The following is a 22,739-nucleotide window of genomic DNA, read 5'->3' as shown; positions in this document are numbered from 1 at the left end:
ACCAGCCCCTGAACCTGCTTGGTCAGGTATTCTGTGTTGTTGTTGGCGGAGCTCTCTGCTATATGTCCACCCGATCCGCCATCTTGTTTGTTGTCTTGAGAGTTTATTTTTAATTAAAATCCATATCTACCCTTGGTCTATCAATACCACTCTTAGGTATTTAGCAAAGAAAAAGAAAACATTATTTCAGTGTGTCTTAGTCAGGGTTCTCGAGAGAAACAGAACTAGTGACATATAAAGAAAGATTTACTTCAAGGAATTACCTCATGTGACTATAAAGACCTGTCTAATGCAAAATCCATAAGCCAGAAAAAAGGAGTACTGGTGTGGCGCTGCAGGATGCTGCACTGGACCACAAGGTCAATTTGAACTGCAAGGTCGCCAGTTCACACTCACCACCCTTTGCTCGGAAACTCTAGACTGGGTCGCTATGAGTTGGAACTGACTTGATGGCACTTAACAACAAAAACAATTGTAACTGGCATAATATGATATTGCTTTGTGGTTTTATATTTCCCCAATAAGTGATAAAACGGAGCACTCCATTTGCTTATTTTATGGTATGTTGTGTTTTTGTTCTCATTTGTTTCTAGGAATTTTTTTTTTTTTAATGCTTTATTGTGAATTATGTGATAGTTTACATGGGAGAACATTAGTTTTACATTCATCCTGTCGTATATTGTATCACTGCCATGGTTACAGTCCCCTCCATACATCATCAACCAACCAAAAGGTATACACTAAAAGCCTGCACCCTGGTTGTGAGCACACAGCCCCTCTCCATGTGTCTGAAGTCCCCAGCTGCTCCATCTCTCCACGTCATTGTCTCTGCTTACGTCTCAGGCATCACTGCTTCTCTGGGTAGGGTTCCGCTCTCCGTTCTTCTCCCTTGATGGTCCCAGGGACCTCTGCTCCTAGATTGAAAAGTTAATTACTCCCCTCCTTGCTATAAAATGTCTACCTTTACATTTCCAACCTCTAGGATTTTTTAAAATTTCATTTTTCATTTGTTCTGCTATATCCAGTAGCTTTTAAGCAGGGTTTATTCAGTTTCCATGTATTTGATTTTATTTCCTAGATTTTCCTGTTACTGATGTCTAATTTTATAGCACTGTGATCTGAAAAGATACTTTGATGTTTTTAAATTTATTGAGATTTGTTTTATGGCCTAACACATGGTCTGTTCTGGAGAATGTTACTTGTGCACTGAAACAGAATGTGTATTGTGCTCTTGTTGGATTGAATGCTCTGTATACATCTATGAGGTCAAGTTGATTAATTGTATTTTTTTTTTGTATCTTTGTTGAGTTTCTTTCTGGTTGTTACGTCCTTTTTTGAAAGTGGTATATTAAAAATTTCCATTGTTAATAAAAAATTGTCTATTTCTATCTGACCTCCTCACTACCTAGTTTTATTTACGTATTTTGAGGTTCCTTCATTGAAAGCATAGATATTTATTATGGTTATGTCTTCTTTTTCAATTGACCCTTCAATCATGAGATAATACCCTTCTTTGTTTCCTATGTTGGTTTTTGCCTTAAAGTGTATTTTATCAGAGATTAATATTGCCATTGCTGCTAATTTTAATTATAATTCACTTGATATTCATTTTCTGTCTTTTAATTTTTAATGTTTTTTATCATTGTGTGTAAGGTATATCTCTTGTTGACATCATATTGCAGGATCGTTTGCTGTGTGTGGTTTATATGTGTGTTGCTGTTTGTTTCTTTGTTCTGCTTGCTTTCCTGTTTTGAGTACATTTTTTGGGGTGCTTTTTCTTGTTAATTTCTTCATCGTTTTAATGTTTCCAAAATCTTGAATCTTCCTTTTCTTGATTTGATGTGAAGGTGTAACAGGTTTCTTTGAGGTTACCTTGTATTATATTAATTTCTTCCTCATTTTAAAACAGTTTGTTTTATCCTGAAATTTACTTGACCTACTCACTACCTCACCCCTCATTCTCTGTATTTATACTTTTCATTTCCTTCTCTTTTTAGTTGTCCTGGTTATAAACTGACATCCCAGATCTCCTATTTTTAGTCCTGTTGTTTAAATTTTTTATTGTGAATGGAGTGATAGTTTACATGGGAGAACATCGGTTTTACATGTGTCATTTCATTGAAATGATTACCAATCTCCTCTGAGCATCATCATTCAACAGTACTTGCTTCTATTCCCTCTGCCCCCCACCCCTGGGGGAATGTACACAAAAATACTTAGGAATATATAATCATGTAAGCAACCAAAAGGGCACTTTCTGCAAGCCTGCCTCTTGGCTGCTAGCACACGGCCTTTCTCTTACCATGAGTTTAGAGTCCTCAGCTGTTCTAGCTCTTTGTGTCCTCATCTCTGCCTCCATCTCTGGTGTCGCTGCTTCTCTGGATAGAGTCCTACATTCCACTCATGCTCTTCTCCCTTGATGGTCCTAGGATCCTCTGTTCCTGGACTGTAAGATTAAGTACTCCCCTCTTTTTGTTACAAAACTTCTGCCTTTACAGTTGTGACAGTTGTACATTAGTTGTGATAACAATTATTCACTATCAAATCATAAGAATCTTATTTCTATCTCCTTTTACCAGACCCATCTGGACAAGATGAAAACTATTTAGTGGGGAGCCTACCTTCCCTTGCACACTCTGAAACTATAAACTCCCTCTTGAAAACTTGTAAGCCAGTCACTTCATGCTTTTATGCCCCCTCCCCTCCCCTTTCTCTCGTTTTAGGTAGCCAATGCCTAAGTTGCCTGTCTCTATCAGCCCTGTATACAGAGGGGATAAGGTTGATACTTGATGTTAAAACTCCTTCCCTCTCCCTCTCAGTTGGTATTTTGAAGCTACTATAGTCATAAGTATAGGTCAAGTTCATCACATTGTAGCAAGTTACACTTGTTTCCTTTATCAAAAAAAAAAATTATTATTTTTTTAAATCTTCCTCTAGTCAAGTTCTGATCATCAAGCCATTGAAGCTAGGTCGAATGGATACTACCAACAAGTTTGGGCATTCTTGTATGTCTCTCGTTGCATCATATCAGCTGGATGCTTCACTGTCAGCTCCAGCCTTCAGTGGCTATGTCCTTGTCCATGGACTAACCAAACAGCCCTTCCTCTTCTCTCTCTCATCTCCAGGTCTACAGGAGTCTATGGAACATGGTCAAACTCAGCTCATATTTTCATTGCTATCTTTCCCGTCTTCCACTCACCAGTAGACCAACGTGGTCAATTTATGGTTCCTGTAGTACTTTTCTGAGTTTTTCCTTAATTTCCTCGACCTTTCTGTGGAACTTTTGGATGTACCTCAGTATCATTCTCCTTAATTCTTTTTCAGGTAGTACCAGTGCCACTTCTCCCTCAGAAGTCTTTTTTTTTGCTCTTTCTCTTGGTTGTTTTTTGAGTTACTCTGTCTTGTTTCTGCATATGAACATTTATGATATTGTTATATTTGTATTAAGTTGATGAATATATTTTGGTGTATTATTAAGCACTCTCCAATTGCTTCCTCGTAGTTGTCAGGATATGGACTTCTCTGTTTACTTTTTGTACAGTTCAGTTCTGAGTGTTTTTCGTAGATGTTGGTTGTAGATGGTGCTTTGTTGTGTAGCAGCTGGTATTCGCTCTTGCCTAATTTTTGGGGTTTCAGAGGGTGGTGTTGTGTCTTGGCTTTCTGGCTGCAGTTGCTGTTTCCTTTCTTGTGAGGAAAGAAGAGAAAATGCTTCCATAAGATAGAAGAAGGATCAAAAAAGAAAACTAAAACCAAATAAAAACTAAATATCCTAAAAATCAAGAAAAAGGAATATAGAGACAGTGAAACTGGAAAAAGGAAAAATATAAAATATAAAGCAGCTATGGAACTACAATGGGAAAATAAGAATAATTCTGTATCTCCTCTAATGGACTCTGTCCTTCACAGATACCTGAGAAATGTCATGCTTTTCTGGCTGTGGCTCTCTGATCTATCACTAGCTTTTTTCTTTCCCTCTCTCCTCTTTATTTCCCCTCAAGTTCATTCAAGTGGTTTTCCTTTTGAGAACTGGTCCAGGGCTGGCCAGGTCTGATTTGGAAGAGACTGCTGGTACCAGCGTTTTCTGTGTTTTGTTTTCCCTTCGATTATGTGTCCAGCTGTGGGATCTGCATGGACCTTCCCTGGGGGTGTCTACTTGTATAAGTTTCATCTCTGGGTACCTGAGAGAAAATGAGTAGAAACAGATAAAGAAAAGAAGAAGAAGAAAAAAATCATACCTTTATCTCTGTAAGTCGCAGGCAGGCTTCTGTGATGGGAATGCGCTTTTCTCCATTTGCTTATCTTTTGATGAGGAGAGGTTTTTAATTTGGCAAACATTCATATTATCAAATTGGAAAACATTCATATTATAAAATTAGGGCTTTTTGAATCTTCTGTAGGATAAGCATTTGACCATAAGGTTAGTTTGAACTGCAAGGTTGGCAGTTCAAACTGTTTACTTCTTGGAAAACCCTATATAGGTTCGCTGTGAGTTGGAACCAACTCTGTGGCACTTAACAACAAAGGAATCTTTTCTACCTCAAGATTGTAAAATAGTCTTTATAGTTCTAGCATTTATGTTTGTATGTATTACCCATTTGAGTTAATTTTTTTGTTTATGGAATGAGGTAGGGATCAAGTTCTTTTTTGTTTTTTGCTCCCAGACAGGTATATGGGTGTTCTAGTGATATTTATTAAAATATATTTTCTTTATACTATTGAATTGACTTGGTGCTTTAGTGAAATTGAATTGCCTATATTTTTGGATACTGTTTACTTTTCCATTGACCTTTCTATTTTTACATTAGCTCTGCACTGTTCTTAATTACTTATTTCACTACTAAGTCTTGCAATCAGGCTGTACATGTCCTCTGTTTTTCTTTCTGTGATTGGTTGAATCTAGAAAGAAAGAATCTTTCTAGATTCTTTACATTTCCATATACAATATAGAATCAGTTTTTAAAAAGTAGTTTGTTGGCATTTTGTTTGGGATTGTATTGATTCTATATATCAATTTGTGAAGAACGGACATAGTAACAGTATTAATATTCCCATTTTGTTAGCATGCTATTTCTTGCCATTTATTTGCTCCTCTTGAGCTTCTTTCAGTAGTGTTTCATATTTTTTGTGAACCTGGTGCCATACATATTTTGTTAATATTTTACTAATTTTTGTAAAACAAAATTTGCTTGCAACTTTTAATAACATTTTATAACAGATTAACCAACTTTTCCTGTTGCTTTTATGTAGTTTTTGTTTTATTTTAAAAGTTCTCATGCAAAGCAGTCAGACGCTGGTAAAGCTTTTGTAATGAACTGCTTAAATAAATTATTCTGGGAATAGCAATGTTGGTTGCTGTCGGTTCTAATTCACAGCAATCCTGTTTAGGATTTCTGAGAGCGGCTGGTAGATTGTAATTGTTGACCTTGTGGTTTCCAATCCAGTGCTTATCCTTTAGTGCCACAGCAAGGCTCTGGGATGACAGTTGTTGTTGTTGTTGTTAAGTGCCATCTAGTCTGTTCCAACCCATAGCAACCCTGGATAGGGTTTCTAAGGATCAGCTGGGGAGGTTGAACTGCCAACCTTGCAGTTCAAATGGCTTTGCATGACAATAACATTATTATAATAGTATTACATTTGTGTTTTAAATTAACCATTATTAGCATTAAAAATAGCCAAAACTTAAAGCAATTGAGGCAAAAGGTTTATTTTGAACAATTATTTATAGGCATATAGGGAAATGATTCTTATTCTTATCCCAAAAAAAAAGAAAAAGCAAATAGCTTAAAGTGGACTAGTTACAATGTTTTATATAAAGAGAGGAGGACAGAGAAAAATAGATCACCCATTAGCTAATCTTGCATTGATTGATTGAACCCTGCCCTCTACCTTTTGCTGAGATCAGTTGGTATGAAATTACTTGGTGTTCTTTGGCCTGAGTGCTAATAATTTTGCCCTCCATCCATTTGTAGCCATGAATTTTTTGAAATTTAAATTCAATAACTTTAGAGTCTCTTTGATTTAAACCCTAAAATGAATAGTTATGCTGTTGACTGCTCTCCATAATCTGTCTGTCAAGCTGTCATACTGTGGTGGCTCACGTGTTGCTGTGATTCTGGAAGCTCTACCACCAGTGTTCTAAAAACCAGCAGGGTCATTCATGCTGCACAGATTTCAGCTGAGCTTCCAGACTAAGACAGACTAGGAAGAAGGGTACAGACTACTCCTGAATATTTAGTCACTTAAAACCTAATGAATAGCAGTGGAACACTGTCAGATAGCACCAGAATATTAAATATTGAAACATGATGAAGAACACCAGAATATTGTTAGATATAATGCTGGAAGATGAACCCCTATGAGATGGATTGGCACAGTGGTAGCAGCAATGAGTTCAAGCATGGCAACGATTGTGAGACCCTGGCAGTATTTAGTTACATTGTACATAAGGTTGCTGTGAGTCGGTGCCAACTGGATGGCACCTAACAACAACAACAGTAACACTGACTGCTCTATGATCAGGAAAGGAAAGTTGATTAGCAGCTCTGGGTGAAAACAACAAACCAGTGAAGTTGATGCTGAAAATAGGATTAATTTTAGGTAAGGAATTCTCAGATTCATGCATAAGAATTGTTGTTAGTGTTGTAATTAAGTGCCTTCAAGTCAGTTCTGACCCATAGTGACCCTGTCCAAGGAACGTGAGCTTGAACTGCCTACCTTGCGATTCAGACTGATTCAAACAGTCTAGTGCGTTAACCCACAGTGCCACATGGATAAGAATAATGTCTTGAAAGAAAAGTAAACTTTTTAATTAAAAATATTATTCAACATATTGGAATTAATGGTTACTTAGAAACTTTGGTGTCACATTGTAGTATAAGAACTTGGTTTAAACCACAAGGTTGGCGGTTAGAACTTAGCCTCTCCTCAGACACCTTACAGGGTTGCTATGAGTTGGAACTGACACAATGGCACTTAACAACAGCAGCAACAAAAAGGTAAAATACAAACATGAGGCCTTAAAATTTGTTTTCAAATTCATGTGACCTATTTTACAGTTTAAAATCTATTTGGTACTGTAAAGCGTGTTGCTTTGTGAATGTACCTTCTTCAACACATACCCACTGACTTTAAATCTTAACTCCAAATAACCTCTGTGACACCAGCTACAACTTTGGTACTTCTGATTCTGAGTAGCCTCTGGAGCTAGGTCAATCAGATCTCACAGGTTAAAGTTAGGAGCATAGTTCTCCAGATTGCCTGTCTTAGTTTCCGTCTGCTGCTGTAACAAAAACACCAAGACTGAGTGATTTTTAAAAATCAGAAAAATGTTTTCTCACCTGTCTGGAAGCTTAAAAGTCCAAATCAGGATTTTGACTATGTAGGTTCCCTCCTTGTAGGTAGTTTAGGTATTTCTTAGTTCTTTGACTTGTAGATATGCTTACTTGGATGGTATCACCACACTTACCCTCAGTGATAGATTTAGAATCCAAAATAATCCTGTATGATCTAATTAACATAACAGAAATATTACCAAACAGGATTATGTCATCAGGTATAGAAGTTAGGATTCTAACATTCATTTTAGGGGACACAATTCAATCCATAACAAGAAGTAACTAGATCCCGGATTTCTTTGTTTTGTTTGACACTTATGTTCATTTGGTGTTAAAGTTCAGGATTACAGGGTAGACTATTGTGGTTTGATTTTAGTGGGTATCTATGAATAGAAATGCTTTATTGCCTAAATTTATGTTATCTAATTTCCCAAATAAATATTTTTTAATTTCTTAGTTGACTAATTTTGTTTTCTTAATATTCTAGCTCTGTATCAATATCAGCTTACATCATTGGAAAGATAATTTTGAAGTCATGTTTTGCTGAAAAGACAACTGAGAAAAATCATTTTACGAATGGGATGAACACGCACCAGCTAATGGACTGCCTACTACAATTTGAATGTTAACGTTACCAAGTTGGTACAGTTACTTAGTGATGTGCCTGTTCTCACAATACCCTATTTCAGTGTGCTTGTCTTGATTAAAGAATTCAAAGTGGAGTACCGCAAACTTGATATGGATAATAAAAAGAAAGACAAGGACAAATCAGATGATAGAATGGCACGGCCTAGTGGTCGATCGGGGCACAACACTCGAGGGACTGGATCATCATCCTCTGGAGTTTTAATGGTTGGACCTAACTTTAGAGTTGGAAAAAAAATTGGATGTGGCAACTTCGGAGAACTACGATTAGGTAAGACTTTTTAAAATTACATATGGTGGAAACATTTTTTTTTAAAATGAAAGATACATATTAAATGAAATCATTTTTTAATTTACTTGTTTAGTTGTAAATTTAAAGAATAAAGATGTTTATTTTATTCACACATATATATATTTCATTTTAAAGGAATTTCCTGGCATAAGAATTATGAGATTAACCCTCTAGAATCTGAGAATATAAGGATGTAAAATTTAAAAGCCCAGATGACTGAAATAACTACCAGAAATCCCTTTACATCACTTATTTCTCACGTATTTACTATCTTGCTATCTGGCATTTCACATTTATGACAATAGTAAAAAATCAATATTCAAATATTTTGCTCATTAACCTGGGTTTCCTCCTTGTGTCCAATTCCTAACCTGCAGAACCACCATGTCAGGCTTGCAGCTGAAGCAGCCAGCTATCCAAAAGACATCTTGCTGGTACCTTGTCCCTGTTGCTGGAGCCACCATTGTAGCTCTTTTTTCAAAATTGGTGACTGAGGTATATATTAAGGGATCCCTTCTGTGAAGGACCTGCCCTTGGGGTTTCACAGGATGAGGCAGGACAATGAAGGTGCTGCTGTAGTTCTCAGCTCCTCAAATGCCCTAGCAGGACTATGTCCTGAAGCAGGAAGGTTACTAGGGTAATTTGGGGCCTGGGGCTGCAGCAGAAACTGGCTTCCCCCTCTTCCTTTATGTCTTAGGCTTCTAAGCTACTCTTTAGAGCAGCTGTTAGTCTCTAGGTTCTTGGGTCTCGAATTCTAAGCTGTGCAAGACCAGCATGTTGTTCCTTTTTTTGGGGTCCTCCCTGACCTTCGAGGGTTGTAGAAGACAGCTAGGACTGTGTAGGAGGTGGCTGAGAGGGGCCTGAGCATGGGCAGCAACCTCCACTAACCATTTTCAGTGGTGCTGGGGGGTCAATAGTTTTGAAGGGTCCAGCTTCTGGGCCTGCCTCTCTGTCCTCTGCATCCTTGCATGACAAAGATTTCACATAACAACCTAGTCTTCGTAGCCTAACCATGTCTATAGGAAGAATGGGTGTATTTCTTAGGAATGATATTCAGGCTGTATTTTCAGATTTGGAAACATTTAATGACTGATCACTTTAAAGACATATGTATGGCTTAACATTAAGGTAGTATGAGCTGTACCCAACCCCGTTATCAACCCCTACAAGCCAGCACCTCCTTCAGGTTATTTCATGGCAGCTATATCCCAGACTCAGAACCATGCTGCATGCTATCCTCCTAGCCAAATTGCTCAATTAAGACGAAGTCCTTGCTGGACTGCTAAGGGTACCAGACCTCATCCACTCCAAAATATGCCCAGTGCTGCCCGCCCAACTGCTCCTAGGCTACCATTTAGTACTATGAGACGAGCTTTTTCACAGGTTCCACGAGTTATGTCAACACAATGTGTTGCTAACACATCAACACAGACCACGGGTTCCTGCAACTGCTGCTGCTGCAGCTACTCCTGCTCTCCGCACCGTCCCCCAGTATAAATATGCTGCAGGAGTTTGCAATCTGCAATAACATCTTAATGTACAGCCACAAGTCACCATGCAGCAGCCTGCTGTTCACGTTCAAGGTCAGGACCCTTTGACTGCTTCCATGTTGGCATCTGCCCCTCCTCAAGAGCAAAAGCAAATGTTAGGTGAATGGCGTTTTCCTCTTATACAAGCCATGTACCCTACTTTTGCTGGTAAAATCACTGATATATTGTTGGAGATTGATAATTCAGAACTTCTTCATATGCTTGAGTCACCGGAGTCTCTTCGTTCTAAGGTTGATGAAGCTATAGCTGTACTACAAGTCCACCAAGCTAAAGACTGTTAACAGTGCCACTGGTGTTCCAACTGTTTAAAATGATCAGGGACCACGAAAAATAAACTCGTGCTTCACCGAAGGAAAATACCTAAAGATCGAAAATCGTATAGTGGCCAAAAATAAATTGCAAAATATAAAATAAATTTTAAAAAAAAGGAAAGGAAAGGAAACTTAGAACCTTATGTACCGAGCAAATGCCAGGTCTAGCAAATAATGCTAGTTCTAGATTACTTACTCATTTAAAACACACAAAGTAGTAAAATATAAAAACAAATTAATGTTTTATGTTGTTTGTTATGTGCCGTGGAGTTGCTTCTGACTTACAGCGACCCTGCACAGGGTTTCTGAGGCTGTAAATCTTTATGGGAGCAAAAAGCCTCACTCATCTTTCTCCCGCGGAACAGCTGGTAGTTTCAAACTGCTGATCATGAGATTAGCAGCTTGATTCGTAACCAATGCTTTTATAGACTTTGGGAAAAATAATTTTCAGCAAAGCACAAAAATTTAAAGCATTCCTTTCTTCAATTTTGTAATTTTTTACTGTGGAAAAGCTCAGTATATCACTTCTGTTTTAGGTGACAGAATTGGTAACTGAGCAAGGAAACGTAATTAGGATTATAAAATTCTTGACTTAATAAAAATGCCTCAAACCGTGAAAAAAGAAAAAAGTTAAGGTCATATACCAAAAGTTCATAAAATAGATGAAATGTACATTTTTAAAACTTAGATCTCACTCTTTCTGGTAGGTATGTGTGGGTTTGGGCTCAAGAATCTCTGTTTTAACAAGGAACTCAGATTATTGACTCAAATTATTCTTATAATTAAGGAACTTTGGTGCTGCACTGGTTAAGAGATTGACTGTTCACTGCAAGGCCAGCTGTTCCTTTATTCAAACCCTTCGGTTATAAATAAATCCAATTCTATGTTTGTTTACTTAAATACTTCTTTAAATCTTGCAAAACTGCCTAATTTGTAGTGACTCTTTTATTAGCTTTGTGTAGTTAATGTACATTAAATATTTGAATAAAGCAAGCCAGTAAAGGCGGTGACATACTTTGTATGTAACTGCAATGGGATGTGGCTGACACACTCTTTAGCATTTAATAAGAATTCAAATATTTGAGTATGTTTTACATTTTGGCTTTGAAATAATATTTTGCTAGATACTTTGAAGTTCTTAAAGTGTTTCTGACTTTGGAGTTCCAGAAACTAGACTATTCACTTATCTAGCCCTGAACAGTATCATAGATCCACCCATCGATTTTTTCTTGCATGTCCATTATGTGCCATATGTAATTGTTGTTGTTAAGTGCTATTGAGTTCTGGCTCAAAGCTACCTTATCTAGAGTTTTTGAGGAACGACTGGTGGATTTGAACTGCTGACCTTGCTTTTCAAACCAAACTTGTGGTCCAGTGCATTATCCTGTAGTGCTGCATTAGGCACTGATACTCTACTGGAAAAAAATACACAGCCCTTGCTGTTATTAAACATATAAGTCACTTAAGAATAATGTTAAATGCTACCTTGGGTCCTTAAAGTACTTTCTCTAAAGCTGTATTAATAGACTTACGTTAAACATTTGATTGCAGGTACTGACTTACTTTTGTGGTTAGCATTGGGTAGAAGATAATAGAAGGTATACATGCTATATCCACTACTTGTCTGTCTGTTGTACTGTGGTAGCTTTCATGTTGCTGTGATGTTGGAAGCTATGCCACTCATATTTTGAATGCCACAGGGTCAACCAATGTGGACAGGTTTCAGCTGAGCTTCCAGATTAAGGTAGACATGGAAGAAGGAGAGGTGTGCACTACTTCTGAATGTTTAGCCACTGAAAATCTTATGAGTAGCAGATGAACACTGTCAGATAGCACCAGAAAACTGAATATTGAAACATGATGAATAGCACCAGAATATTGTCAGATATTTCCAGAAGATGAGGCCGAGAATATTGTCAGATACTGCCAGAAGATGATACCCTCAGGTTAGGAGATACTCAAAATATGACTGGGCAATAGCTGTCTCCTCAAAGTAAAGTTGACTGTGATGACGCAAGTGGAGTAAAGCTTTTGGAACCTTCATTTGTTGATGTGGCACAACTCAAAATGAGGAGAAACAGCTGTAAACATTCATTAATAATTGAAACATGGACTATATGAAGTATGAATCTAGGAAAACTGGAAGTTGTCAAAATTAAATGAATTCTACCAACGTCTTCAGTCTGAAATTGATCAAACGTAATTAAGATGTATTGCTACTTACTGATGATTTAAAAGCAAGTATTGGAAGCAAAGAGGAAAGATCAGTAGTTGAATAATAGGGTGTGATGATAGAAATGATGCTAAAGGTCTCATGATAGAGTTTTGAAAGAACAATGAACTCTTCATTGCAAATGCCTTTTCTTAAACAACGTAAAAGATGATTTTATACCTGGATTTCACCAAATGGAATGCACAGAAACCAAATTGACTACATCTTTGGAAAGAGACAGTGGAAAAACGCCTTATCATCAGCCAAAATAAAACCGGGGGCAGACGGTGGCTAGATCCCTAATTGCCCATATACAAGTTCAGACTGAAGCTGAAGAAAATTAAAGCAAGTCCATGAGAGCCAAAAATATGACCTTGAACATATCTCACCTGGATTTAGCTATCATCTCAAGAACTGATTTGATGCATTAGACACAAATGACGAGATCAGAAGAGTTGTGGGATGACATCTAGGAGAATATCACACAGGAAGAAAGCAAAAGATCATTAAGAAGACAAAGAAGAAAGAAAAGAACAAGAAGGATGTCAGAAGAGACTCTGAAACTTGCTTTACAGCGTTGAGATACAAAAGCAAGTGGACGAAATGAGGTTGTGAAGGAGCTGAACTCAAAATTTTAAAGGGTAGCTAGAGAAGACAAAATTGAATATTATAATGAAATGTGCAAAGAACTGGAGTTAGAAAACCAAAAAGGAAGAACATGCTCAAGCTTTTCTCAAGCTGAAAGACTTGAAAAAATTCAAGCCTCAATTTGAAATATTGAAGGATTCTTTGGGAAAATTATTGAATGATGCAGAAAGCACCAAAAGAAGGTAGAAGGAATACACAGAGTCACTGTACCAAAAAGAATTGGTAGGTGTTCATTCATTTCAAGAGGTAGTATATGATCAAGAGTCATCGACACTGAAAGAAGTCCAAGTTGCATTGAGGGCATTGGCAAAGAACAAGGCTATGGGAATTTATGGAATACAAATTAAAATATTTCAACAAACTGATGCAGCACTGGAGGCGCTCACTCATCTATACCAAGAAATATGGAAGGCAGCTACCTGGCCTATTGATTGGAAAAGATCCATATTTGTGCCCATTCTAAAGAGTTGTGACTCAATGTAATGTGGAAGTAATTGGACAATATCATTAATACCACATGCAATTAAAATTTTGCTAAAGATAATTCATAAATGTCTGCAACAGTAAATTGACAGTGAACTGCCAAAGGCTCAAACCAGACTCAGATGAGGATGTGGAATGAGGAATATCATTGCTGCTGTCAGGTGGATTATTGGCTGAAAGCAGAGAATACCAGAAAGATGTTTATCTGGGCTTTATTGACTATGCAAAGACTTTTGAGTGTGTGCATCATGCCAAGCTATGGACAACACTGCGGAGAATGAGTATTCCAGAACAATTAAATGTGCATATGGGGAACCACTATGTAGACCAAGAGGCAGTCGTTTGAACAGAACAAGGGAATACTGCATGGTTTAATATTAGGAAAGATATGCGCCAGGGTTGTTTTTGTTCACCATACTTAGTCTGTATGCTGAGCAAATAATCTGAGAAACCGGGTTATATGGAGACGTACATGGCATCAGGATTGGAGAAGACTCATTAACAACCTGTGATATGCAGATAATACATCCTTGCTTGCTGAAAGTGAAGAGCTCTTAAATACTTACTGATGAAGATCAAAGATCACAGTCTTTGGTACGGGTTGCACCTCAATGTAACAAAAACAAAAATCCTTACCACTAGATTAGTAAATAACATCATGAAAAATGGAGAAAAGATTGAAATTGTCAAAGACTTCATTTTACTTGAATCCATCATCAACACTCACAGAAGCAGCAGTTAAAATATCAAACGACGTATTGCATTAGGCAAATCTGCCGAACAAGACCTCTTTAAAATGCTCAAGAGAAAGATGTCAGTTTGAGGACTAATGTGTGCTTGTTCTAGGCCATGGTATTTTCAGTGGCCTCATATGCATGTGAAAGTTGGACTGTCACTAAGGAAGAATATAGAAGAATTGATGCATTTGAGTTTTGGTGTTGAAGAAGACTATTAAGGGTACCATTGACAGGTAGAAGATCACATAAATCTGGTGGGAGGAAGTACAGCCAGAACTCTCGTCAGAGGCCAAGATGGACAGACTTTGTTTCTCATACTTTGACATATTATCAGGAGGGGAGCTGTCCCTGGAGAAGGATATTATGCTTGCTAAAGTGGCAATTTAGCGAAAAAGAGGAAGACCCCCAACGAGATGTGCTGGCTTAATGGCAGCAGCAATGGGCTCAATCATAGCAGCAATTGTGAGGATGAGTTTGGACTGGGTGGTGTTTAGTTCTGTTGTACATAGCGTCCCTATTCATCGAAGCCGACTTGATGGTACCTAACAACAATATACATGTTTTATAGGTAAGTGATTTTTCACTGGAAAATTATTTTTTTTGTGTGGGTGATTGTCCTAAGCATTGTGGGGCATATAGTACATATCCCTTTGGCACTAGATAGGAATTGTATACCCTTCAACACAACCCAAAATTCTCCTCCCACACTTTTAAATACTCAGGAAGAGGCAGTGACATCTATTGCTGAAATCATTCTCAAATGTAATTAATTTTAAAAAAATGAGTTGGATGTAAAAATACTAGTCATGAAATATTTTAAAATCTGGTAAAAATTTAAAATAATTTTAAGTTAAATTTAAATAAATCCTATTTTCACTTTTTTGTATACCTTTTGTCTTATAAAATGATACATTGGTGTTTTTGTGGTTTTATTTTTTTGTGTTGGTAGTAATATTTGCATTCTGTATGTTGGTGAATGTTCTAGCTTAGATAATCAAATGAAAGAAACCCCTGGAGATATTTTTGGCAGGCAGTGAATGAAAGCAAATATGCTTATTATCTGCTGCTGGTGCCATTGAGTCACTTCCAACTCACAGCAGCTCTGTATAGGGTTTCTGAGGCTGTAAATCTTTTTAGGAGCAGAAAGCCTCCTCCTTCACCTTAGGAGCAGAAAGCTTCCTCCTTCACCTTGGGAGCATCTGGTGGGTTTGAACTGCTAACCTTGTGGTTAGTAGCCCAAACCATTACCCATTGTGTTACTAGTGCTCCCTTACTGTTACCCATTGTGTTACTACTATATAGCTTGCTAAAATATGGAATGTTTTGTGTTACCTTATAAATTACCATATGTGAAAGAAGATAGTCTTGTGGTATATATAAGATAGACTTGTGGCATATTTGATATGGCATTATTAAATATACCACAGAAGCTGTCATAACTTCTGCCATTTTTGTCTGTTTTCTTCCTATTCCAATATGGCTCATAATGCTTGTTATATTGTTTTTTATGTCTGAGAATTGTTTTTATTGAAAATGATCTTCAATATATGCCAAATAGATAATATAGATTTGGATGGGTTCAGAGTTTTTCTGTTTATTGATTTTCTACTGTTTATGGCAGAAGCATAGTGTAGAATTTACCTGAAAAATTTAGTAACTAAGGAATACATTATGTTAATGTAATAAACAGGTATCAAAATATAGTGGTTTTAAGAAAAATAGTTTATTTTTCTTTCTCATAATACAGGTCAGAGGGAGAGAATCCAGGGCTGTCAGATTACCTTTGCTTCCTCAGTATATGACTATGATCTTTGTGTCCAGGGTGATCACTCTAGTTGTTGCCATCTTCCACTCATGCAAAAATGCAAAAGTAAAAGACCAAGAGTATATACATTCATTTCTAGAAGTGGGGAGTGACAAACTTCATAGTCACTGGTGTCTAGAACTTTGTCATATGGCTACACCAAGCTGAATGAGAGACTTGTTAATATATTAGTCTCTAGCTGGACAGCCATGTTAAAACTTGGGCATTCTTTTAATGTAAAAGGGGAATAATAGATAGTGGGGAATAACTAATAGTCGTGTTATGAAAATTTAGGAGTCTGATAGCATAGTGGTTTGCGAGTTGAGCTGAATGATGGGAGAAACCTGACACTCTTTGCTCTTGTAAAGATCTACAGCCTCAAAATCTCTGTACAGTGTCGCCTTGAGTTGGAACCAACTCCACGGCACACAACCATTATTACCATGAGTATTTGACGTAGTTTTACTAGAATATAGTTTTCTGTAATCATTACCACCCAAATAACACAAAATTTACAAATTATCTTTCAAGTTCAATATGTGACAAAGCGCTATAGGAAATTTTGTTCAAAATTGGATTAAACTATTGGTGATCTAGAACTAGTCCACTTGGAACTTTCTTTTAAGTGGAGTCTCTGTACACACACACTTGTTCCCTTGTATAGCTATACCATAATTATAAGGACATGCTTTATGCATCATGTGTTTGTTTATACATGTAATAGATATTGATTAACAGCCAACTATATGAGGCTGTGACTTTGTTGAGTGTCAATATTCAATTCTAATATGGTTTAGTCATTGTTCTTGTTTATAACTATGACAGCATGGTTCTGAAAACTCTGATTTTCAAAAAAGGATAGTATTGTGTTTAGTGTTCTTTCTACTGTGACCTAAAAGTAGATAATTTGTCATATAAAATCAACAAAAATAATACTTTTAGGAGAATTTGGTATGTTTTAGGTCTGTAGTATGGATGTTTACCTAACTTCTTGTCCTCTGACTTTTTTCCTCATGTGTACTTGTGGATAAATGTCATATACAGAATATTTATAAACAGATGATATCTTGAGGAAATAGACAAATTGTATATTTAATTTCACAAGTAGGATTGTTCTTTTTTTAATTAGGCACCAGTTCCTTTGGAATAAGTTCCCCAGGTGAATACTTTTAATTTATTCACTATTAGCTTACACACCACTCATCTGTCAGTTTGTCATGCTGTGGTGGCTTGTGAGTTGCTATGATTCTGAAAGCTATGCCACTGGTATTTTAAATACCAGTAGGGTCACCCATGGTGGACAGGTTTCAGATGAGCTTTCAGACGAAGACAGACTAGGAAGAAGGAGTGACGAACTACTTCCGAATCACTAGTCACTGAAAACCTTATGAATAGCAGAGAAACACTGTCAGATATAGTGCCAGAAAATGAGCCCCTCAGGTTGGAAGGCACTCATATGTGACTGCGGGAGAGCTGCCTCCTCAAAGTTGAGTTTACCGTGATGACGTGAATGGAGTAAAGCCCGTGGGACCTTCATTTGCTGATGGGGCACAACTCAAAATGAAGAGAAACAGCTGTAAACATCCAATGAAAATCGGAACATGGAATGTATGAAGTATGAATCTAGAAAAATTGGAATAAGTCAGAAATGAAATGAAATGAAATGCATAAACATCAATATCTTAGACATTTGTGAGCTAAAGTGGACTGGTATTGGCCATTTTGAATCTGATGACCACATGGTTTACCATGCCGGAAATGACAAATTGAAGAGGAATGGTATTGCATTCATTATCAAAAAGAACACAAGCAGATTACTCATGAGGTACAATGCTGTCTGTGATAGGGTAATATCCATGCGCCTACAGGGAAGCCCAGTTAATACCATTATTACTCACATTTACGCATCAACCACTAAAGCCAGTGAAGAAGAAATAGAAGAATTTAACCAACTTCTTCAATCTGAAATAGATCAAACATGTAATCAAGATATATTGGTCATTACTGGTGATTGGAATGAAAAGATTGGGCGCAAAGAGGAAGGATCAGTAGTTGGAAAATATGGCCTTGGTGATAGAAGTGATGCTGGAGAACATATGATAGAATTCTGTGAAATTAATGATTTGTTCATTTCAAATACCTTTTTTAGACAGTATAAGAGATGACTATACACATGGACCTCACCAGATGGAATACATAGAAATCAAATTGTCTACATCTGTGGAAAGAGACGATGGAAAAGCTCCATACCATCAGTGAAAACAAGGCCAGGGGCAGACTGGAACAGACCATCAAAATTACTCATCTGCAAATTCAAATTGAAACAGAAGAAAATGAAATCAAGTTCATGAGAGCCAAAATATGACCTTGAATATATCCCACCTGAATTTAGAGATCATTTGAAGAACAGATTTGATACATTAAACACTAAAGACCGAAGACCAGAAGAGTTGTGGGATGACATCAAGAACGTCATACAAAAGCAAAAAGTCATTGAGAAAACAAGAAAGAAAGAAAAGGTCAAATGGATGTCAGAAGAGACACTGAACCTTCTCTCCAGCGTAGAGATGCTAAAGCAAATGGAAGCAATGAGTAGGTCCAAGAGCTGAACAAAAAATTTCAAGGATCAGCTCGAGAAGACAAAGCCAAACATTATAATAAAATGTGCAAAGAACTGGAATCAGAAAACCAAGAAGGAAGAACACGCTCAGCATTTCTCAAGCTGGGGAACTGAAGAAAAAAGTCAACCCTTGACTTTCGTTATTGAAAGATTCTCTGGGCAAATTATTGAATGATGCAGAAAGCATCAAGAGAAGATGGAAGGAATACACAGAGTTACTGTACTAAAAGGAAATGGTTACTCAGGTATTACAAGAGGTGGCATAAGATCAAGAGCCAATGATACTGAAGGAGGAAGTACATTGAAGGAATTTGCAAAGAACAAGGCACCACGAACTGATGGAATAAAAATTGGAATCTTTTGAGAAAGTGATGTGGCACAGAAGGTACTCACTCATCTCTGCCAAGAAATTTGGAAGACAACTGTCTGGCCTACTGATTGGAAGAGATCTGTATTGGTGCCCATTCCAAAGAGAGGTGACGGAATGCGGAAGTCATCGGACAATCTCTTTGATATCCGATGTGAGTAAAGTTTTACTAAAGGTAATACAGAAAAGGTTGCAAGCATACATTGATAGAGAACTTCTAGAGGTTCAAGCCGTATTCAAAAGAGGCCGTGGAACGAGGGTATTATTGCTGATGTCCGATGGATTCTGGCTGAAAGTAGAGACTATCAGAAAGATGTTTACCTGTGCTTTATTGACTCTGCAAAGGCTTTCGATTGTGTGGATAATGACAAGCTATGGACAACATTGTGAAGTATGAACACTTACTTGTGTTCATGAGGAATCTGTACCTGGACCAAGAGGCAGTTGTTTGAACAGAACATGGGAACAGTGAATGTTTTAAAATTAAGAAAGTTGTGCGACAAGGTTGTATTCTTTCACCATACTTATTCAACCTGTATGCTGAGCAAATAATCTGAGAAGCTGGGTTATATGAAGAAAACCATGGCATCAGGATTGGGGAAGACTCATTAACAACCTGCGATATACAGATGATACAACCTTGCTTGCTGAAAGTGAAGATGACTTAAAATATTTACTGGTGAAGATCAAAGAGCACAGCCTTTGGTATGGATTACATTTCAATGTCAAGAAACAAAAATCCTCCCCACTGGACCAATAAACAACATTTTTATCATTGGAGAAAAGATTGAAGTTGTCAAGGACTTCCTTCTTCTTCGATCAGCTATTAACACTTAAAGAAGCAACAGTCAAGAAATCAGAGGGCTCATTAGGCATTTGCATTAGGCAAATCTGCTGCACAAGACCTTTTTCAAGTGTTGAAGAGCAAAGATGTCAGCTTGAGGACTAAGATGCCTGACCGGAGCATGGTATTTTCAATAACCTCATATGCATGTGAAAGTTATAAAATGAATAAGGAAGACCGTAGAAGAATTGATGCATTTGTGTTATGGTTATGAAGGAGAATATTGAAAGTTCCATGGCCTGCCAAAAGAACCAACAGGTCTGTGTTGGAAGACGTGCAGCCAGAATGTTCCTTAGAGGCCAAGATGGCCAAACTTCGTCTCTCATACTTTGGACGTATTGTCAGGATGGGCCACTCACTAGAGAAGGATATCATGTTTGGTAAGATGGAGGGTCAGAGAAAAAGAGGAAGACCCCAACGAGATGGGTTGGCAGCAAGCGTTGGGAAAGCAGGCGGACTGGAGACAAGAAACAAAAGTGGGACAATTGATGTTACATATATATTCTTGTCAGTACCTGAGCATTACTTAAAATCACCCCTTTTGATGTTCCTTTTGAGTTCCATCTTTGTGTCAATAACACTAAGACCTATACTAGTTAGCATTCATAGACGTTAAAAAACATTATTCTCTCACTTGTTAAAAATAAAGGCAAAATTCAGAAAAATAGTATGATACTTGTATGAACTAACACTGCTATACAGAGAAGACAGTACATCTAAGACTGAAATGTTGCCTGGAAGTCTTACTGCCATTTATCAGCTGTTCAGTTAAAAGGAGGCATGTTGGAAAATCCTGTGTGTCAAAGTCGATAATTGCCTTTTCTGTGCTTAGTCACCAATACAACCAAGGGCAATTGCTCTCTTAGGTTACTATGAGAGTAGTACATTTGTTTTTGAAAAAAATATTTGAAACTCAGTAATCACAGGTTGCCCTTTTTCTTTTTTCAGAAAATTCTTTTTAATGTATTTATTAAGAATATGCATACATTTAACTTATATATCAAATTGTGGTGGTGATAGTGTGCTGTGGAGTTGGTCTCATAGCAACCCTATAAAGGGTTTCCAAGGCTGTGAATCCTTATGGGAGCAGAAACCTTCATCTTTCTCTCCGGAACTGCTAGTAGTTTTGAACTGTTGACCTTGAAGTTAGCAGCCTGACTTGTAACCACTACACTACCAGAATTCTTTCATATTAACGATCCCCAAATTCTCCATAATATTTTATTTGGGATTTAGAATGAGATACTAATTGGAATTTTCTAGATAATTTTCAATTTGTCAGTGCCAAAGATTGTTATAATTCATTTAAATATTTTATGTATTGGTTTTATGTATTAGTCATACTGAATCTTGATTCTGGTTTGTCATTTAGCTGTTTTTTTTGGCTAAGTCAAAATGTATTCATACTAGGGTATCATTTCTTATATGTATGATTTATTCCAAAAAACTATTTAAATATGTCTCTGTGATGGCTGTAGAAAAATTCATTTAGTAATACACTTGTCTTTATCTTCTTGTTGGCTTGCCAGCACCTACCAACAACAACAGTTATGGCAATGCGACTGTTCACCTCATCAACTGTAAATCCATAATCTTGCCCCTTCAAACTTGTTTTTGTTACTCAAACTCAAAAGAACATTTAGAAGGAACATGATTTGGATCCCTGGAGGTAGCACAAACTGCTGTTTTGACAGGATATAAATAAATTGAGGAGTGTAAAATTCTTTAGGGAAAAGTTAGAGATGGAAACAGTGCCTTCAAAAATGCATAGTCCTAGATGGAGGATATATCAAAAAACAAAAAACATTAGCTTTACATTGTAGTAGTTTTGTTTAGTAAAGGTTTCTATGATTACCTTTTTTATTTGCCCTCTTATAATATGGTAGGTTGTTTTGCACATACTAAGTCCTGGTGTAGTGCTGTGGGTTAATGCACCAGACTGCAAAGCCAGTTGAACTGCAAGGTCGGCGGATCAAGTTTACCAGCTGCTCCTCGGAAACCCTATACAGGGTCACTATGGGTGGGAGTCAACTCGATGGCACTTAACAACAACACAACAAAGTTTAAATGAGCCCTAGTGGCACTGTGGGTTAATGTGCTGGATTGCAAAGTTGGTTTAAATCGCAAGATCTGTGGTTCAAGCTCACCAGCTGCTCCTCGGAATCCGTATACAGGGTTGCTATGGGTCAGAACTGACTCGATGGCACTTAAAAACAAGTGGTGTAGTGGATTTTTATGGGCTTAGGGTTGCTAACCACAACATCTGTGATTTCAAATCCAACAACCTTCTCCACAGGAGAAAGATGGAACTTTCTGTTGTTGTTGTTAGGTGCCATTGAGTCGGTACCGACTCAGTGACCTTATGCACAGCAGAAACACTGCTCGATCCTGGGCCAACTTCACTACTGTTGCCACGCTTGAGCCCATTGATGCTACCACTTGGCCAGTCCATCTCGCTGGGGGTCTTCCTCTTTTTTCTCTGACCCTCCACCTTACCAAACATCATATCCTTCTCTAGCGACTAGTCCATCCTGACAATATGTCCAAAGTATGAGAGATGCAGTCTGGCCATCCTGGCCTCCAAGGAGCACTCTGGCTACACTTCTTCCAACACAGATTGGTTGGTTTTTTGGCAGCCCATGGCACGTTCAGTATTCTCCTCCAACACCATAACTTACAGTCTCTAAAATCATATTTAACAGTTATACTTTGTCCTATAGGGTTTCTATAAGTTGGAATTGACTTGATGGCAATGGGTTTGGGTTATGGTTTGAAGTTAAACATTTTTTTGTGCAGTTGAATATATATAAAATATTTTTTATACCTTTTGTTTTATGCTTTGAAAGAGTTCTCTCTCTCTCTATAAACATATATATGTATATTCACACATAT

The 22,739-nt window shown here is 37.4% G+C and overlaps 1 protein-coding gene across 4 annotated transcripts in view; it reads left to right on the top strand.

The window, feature by feature from the left end:
* Positions 1 to 7,821: 7,821 nt before the first annotated feature.
* The window catches only part of CSNK1G3 (casein kinase 1, gamma 3), a 145,554-nt gene continuing 130,636 nt past the window's right edge, over positions 7,822 to 22,739 (top strand). For all 4 annotated transcript variants that reach the window (XM_006871628.1, XM_006871627.1, XM_006871629.1 and 1 more), the window contains exon 1: positions 7,822 to 8,250. In XM_006871628.1, coding sequence (XP_006871690.1) covers positions 8,073 to 8,250 — 178 coding nt within the window. In that variant the 5' untranslated portion in view covers positions 7,822 to 8,072. The remainder of the gene's footprint in view (positions 8,251 to 22,739) is intronic.

The sequence above is a fragment of the Chrysochloris asiatica genome, unplaced genomic scaffold, assembly GCF_000296735.1.
Source record: "Chrysochloris asiatica unplaced genomic scaffold, ChrAsi1.0 scaffold00171, whole genome shotgun sequence".
NCBI lineage: Eukaryota > Metazoa > Chordata > Mammalia > Afrosoricida > Chrysochloridae > Chrysochloris > Chrysochloris asiatica.
Note: the sequence above shows the minus strand (reverse complement) of the source record. Positions and strands in the feature narration are given on the sequence as shown.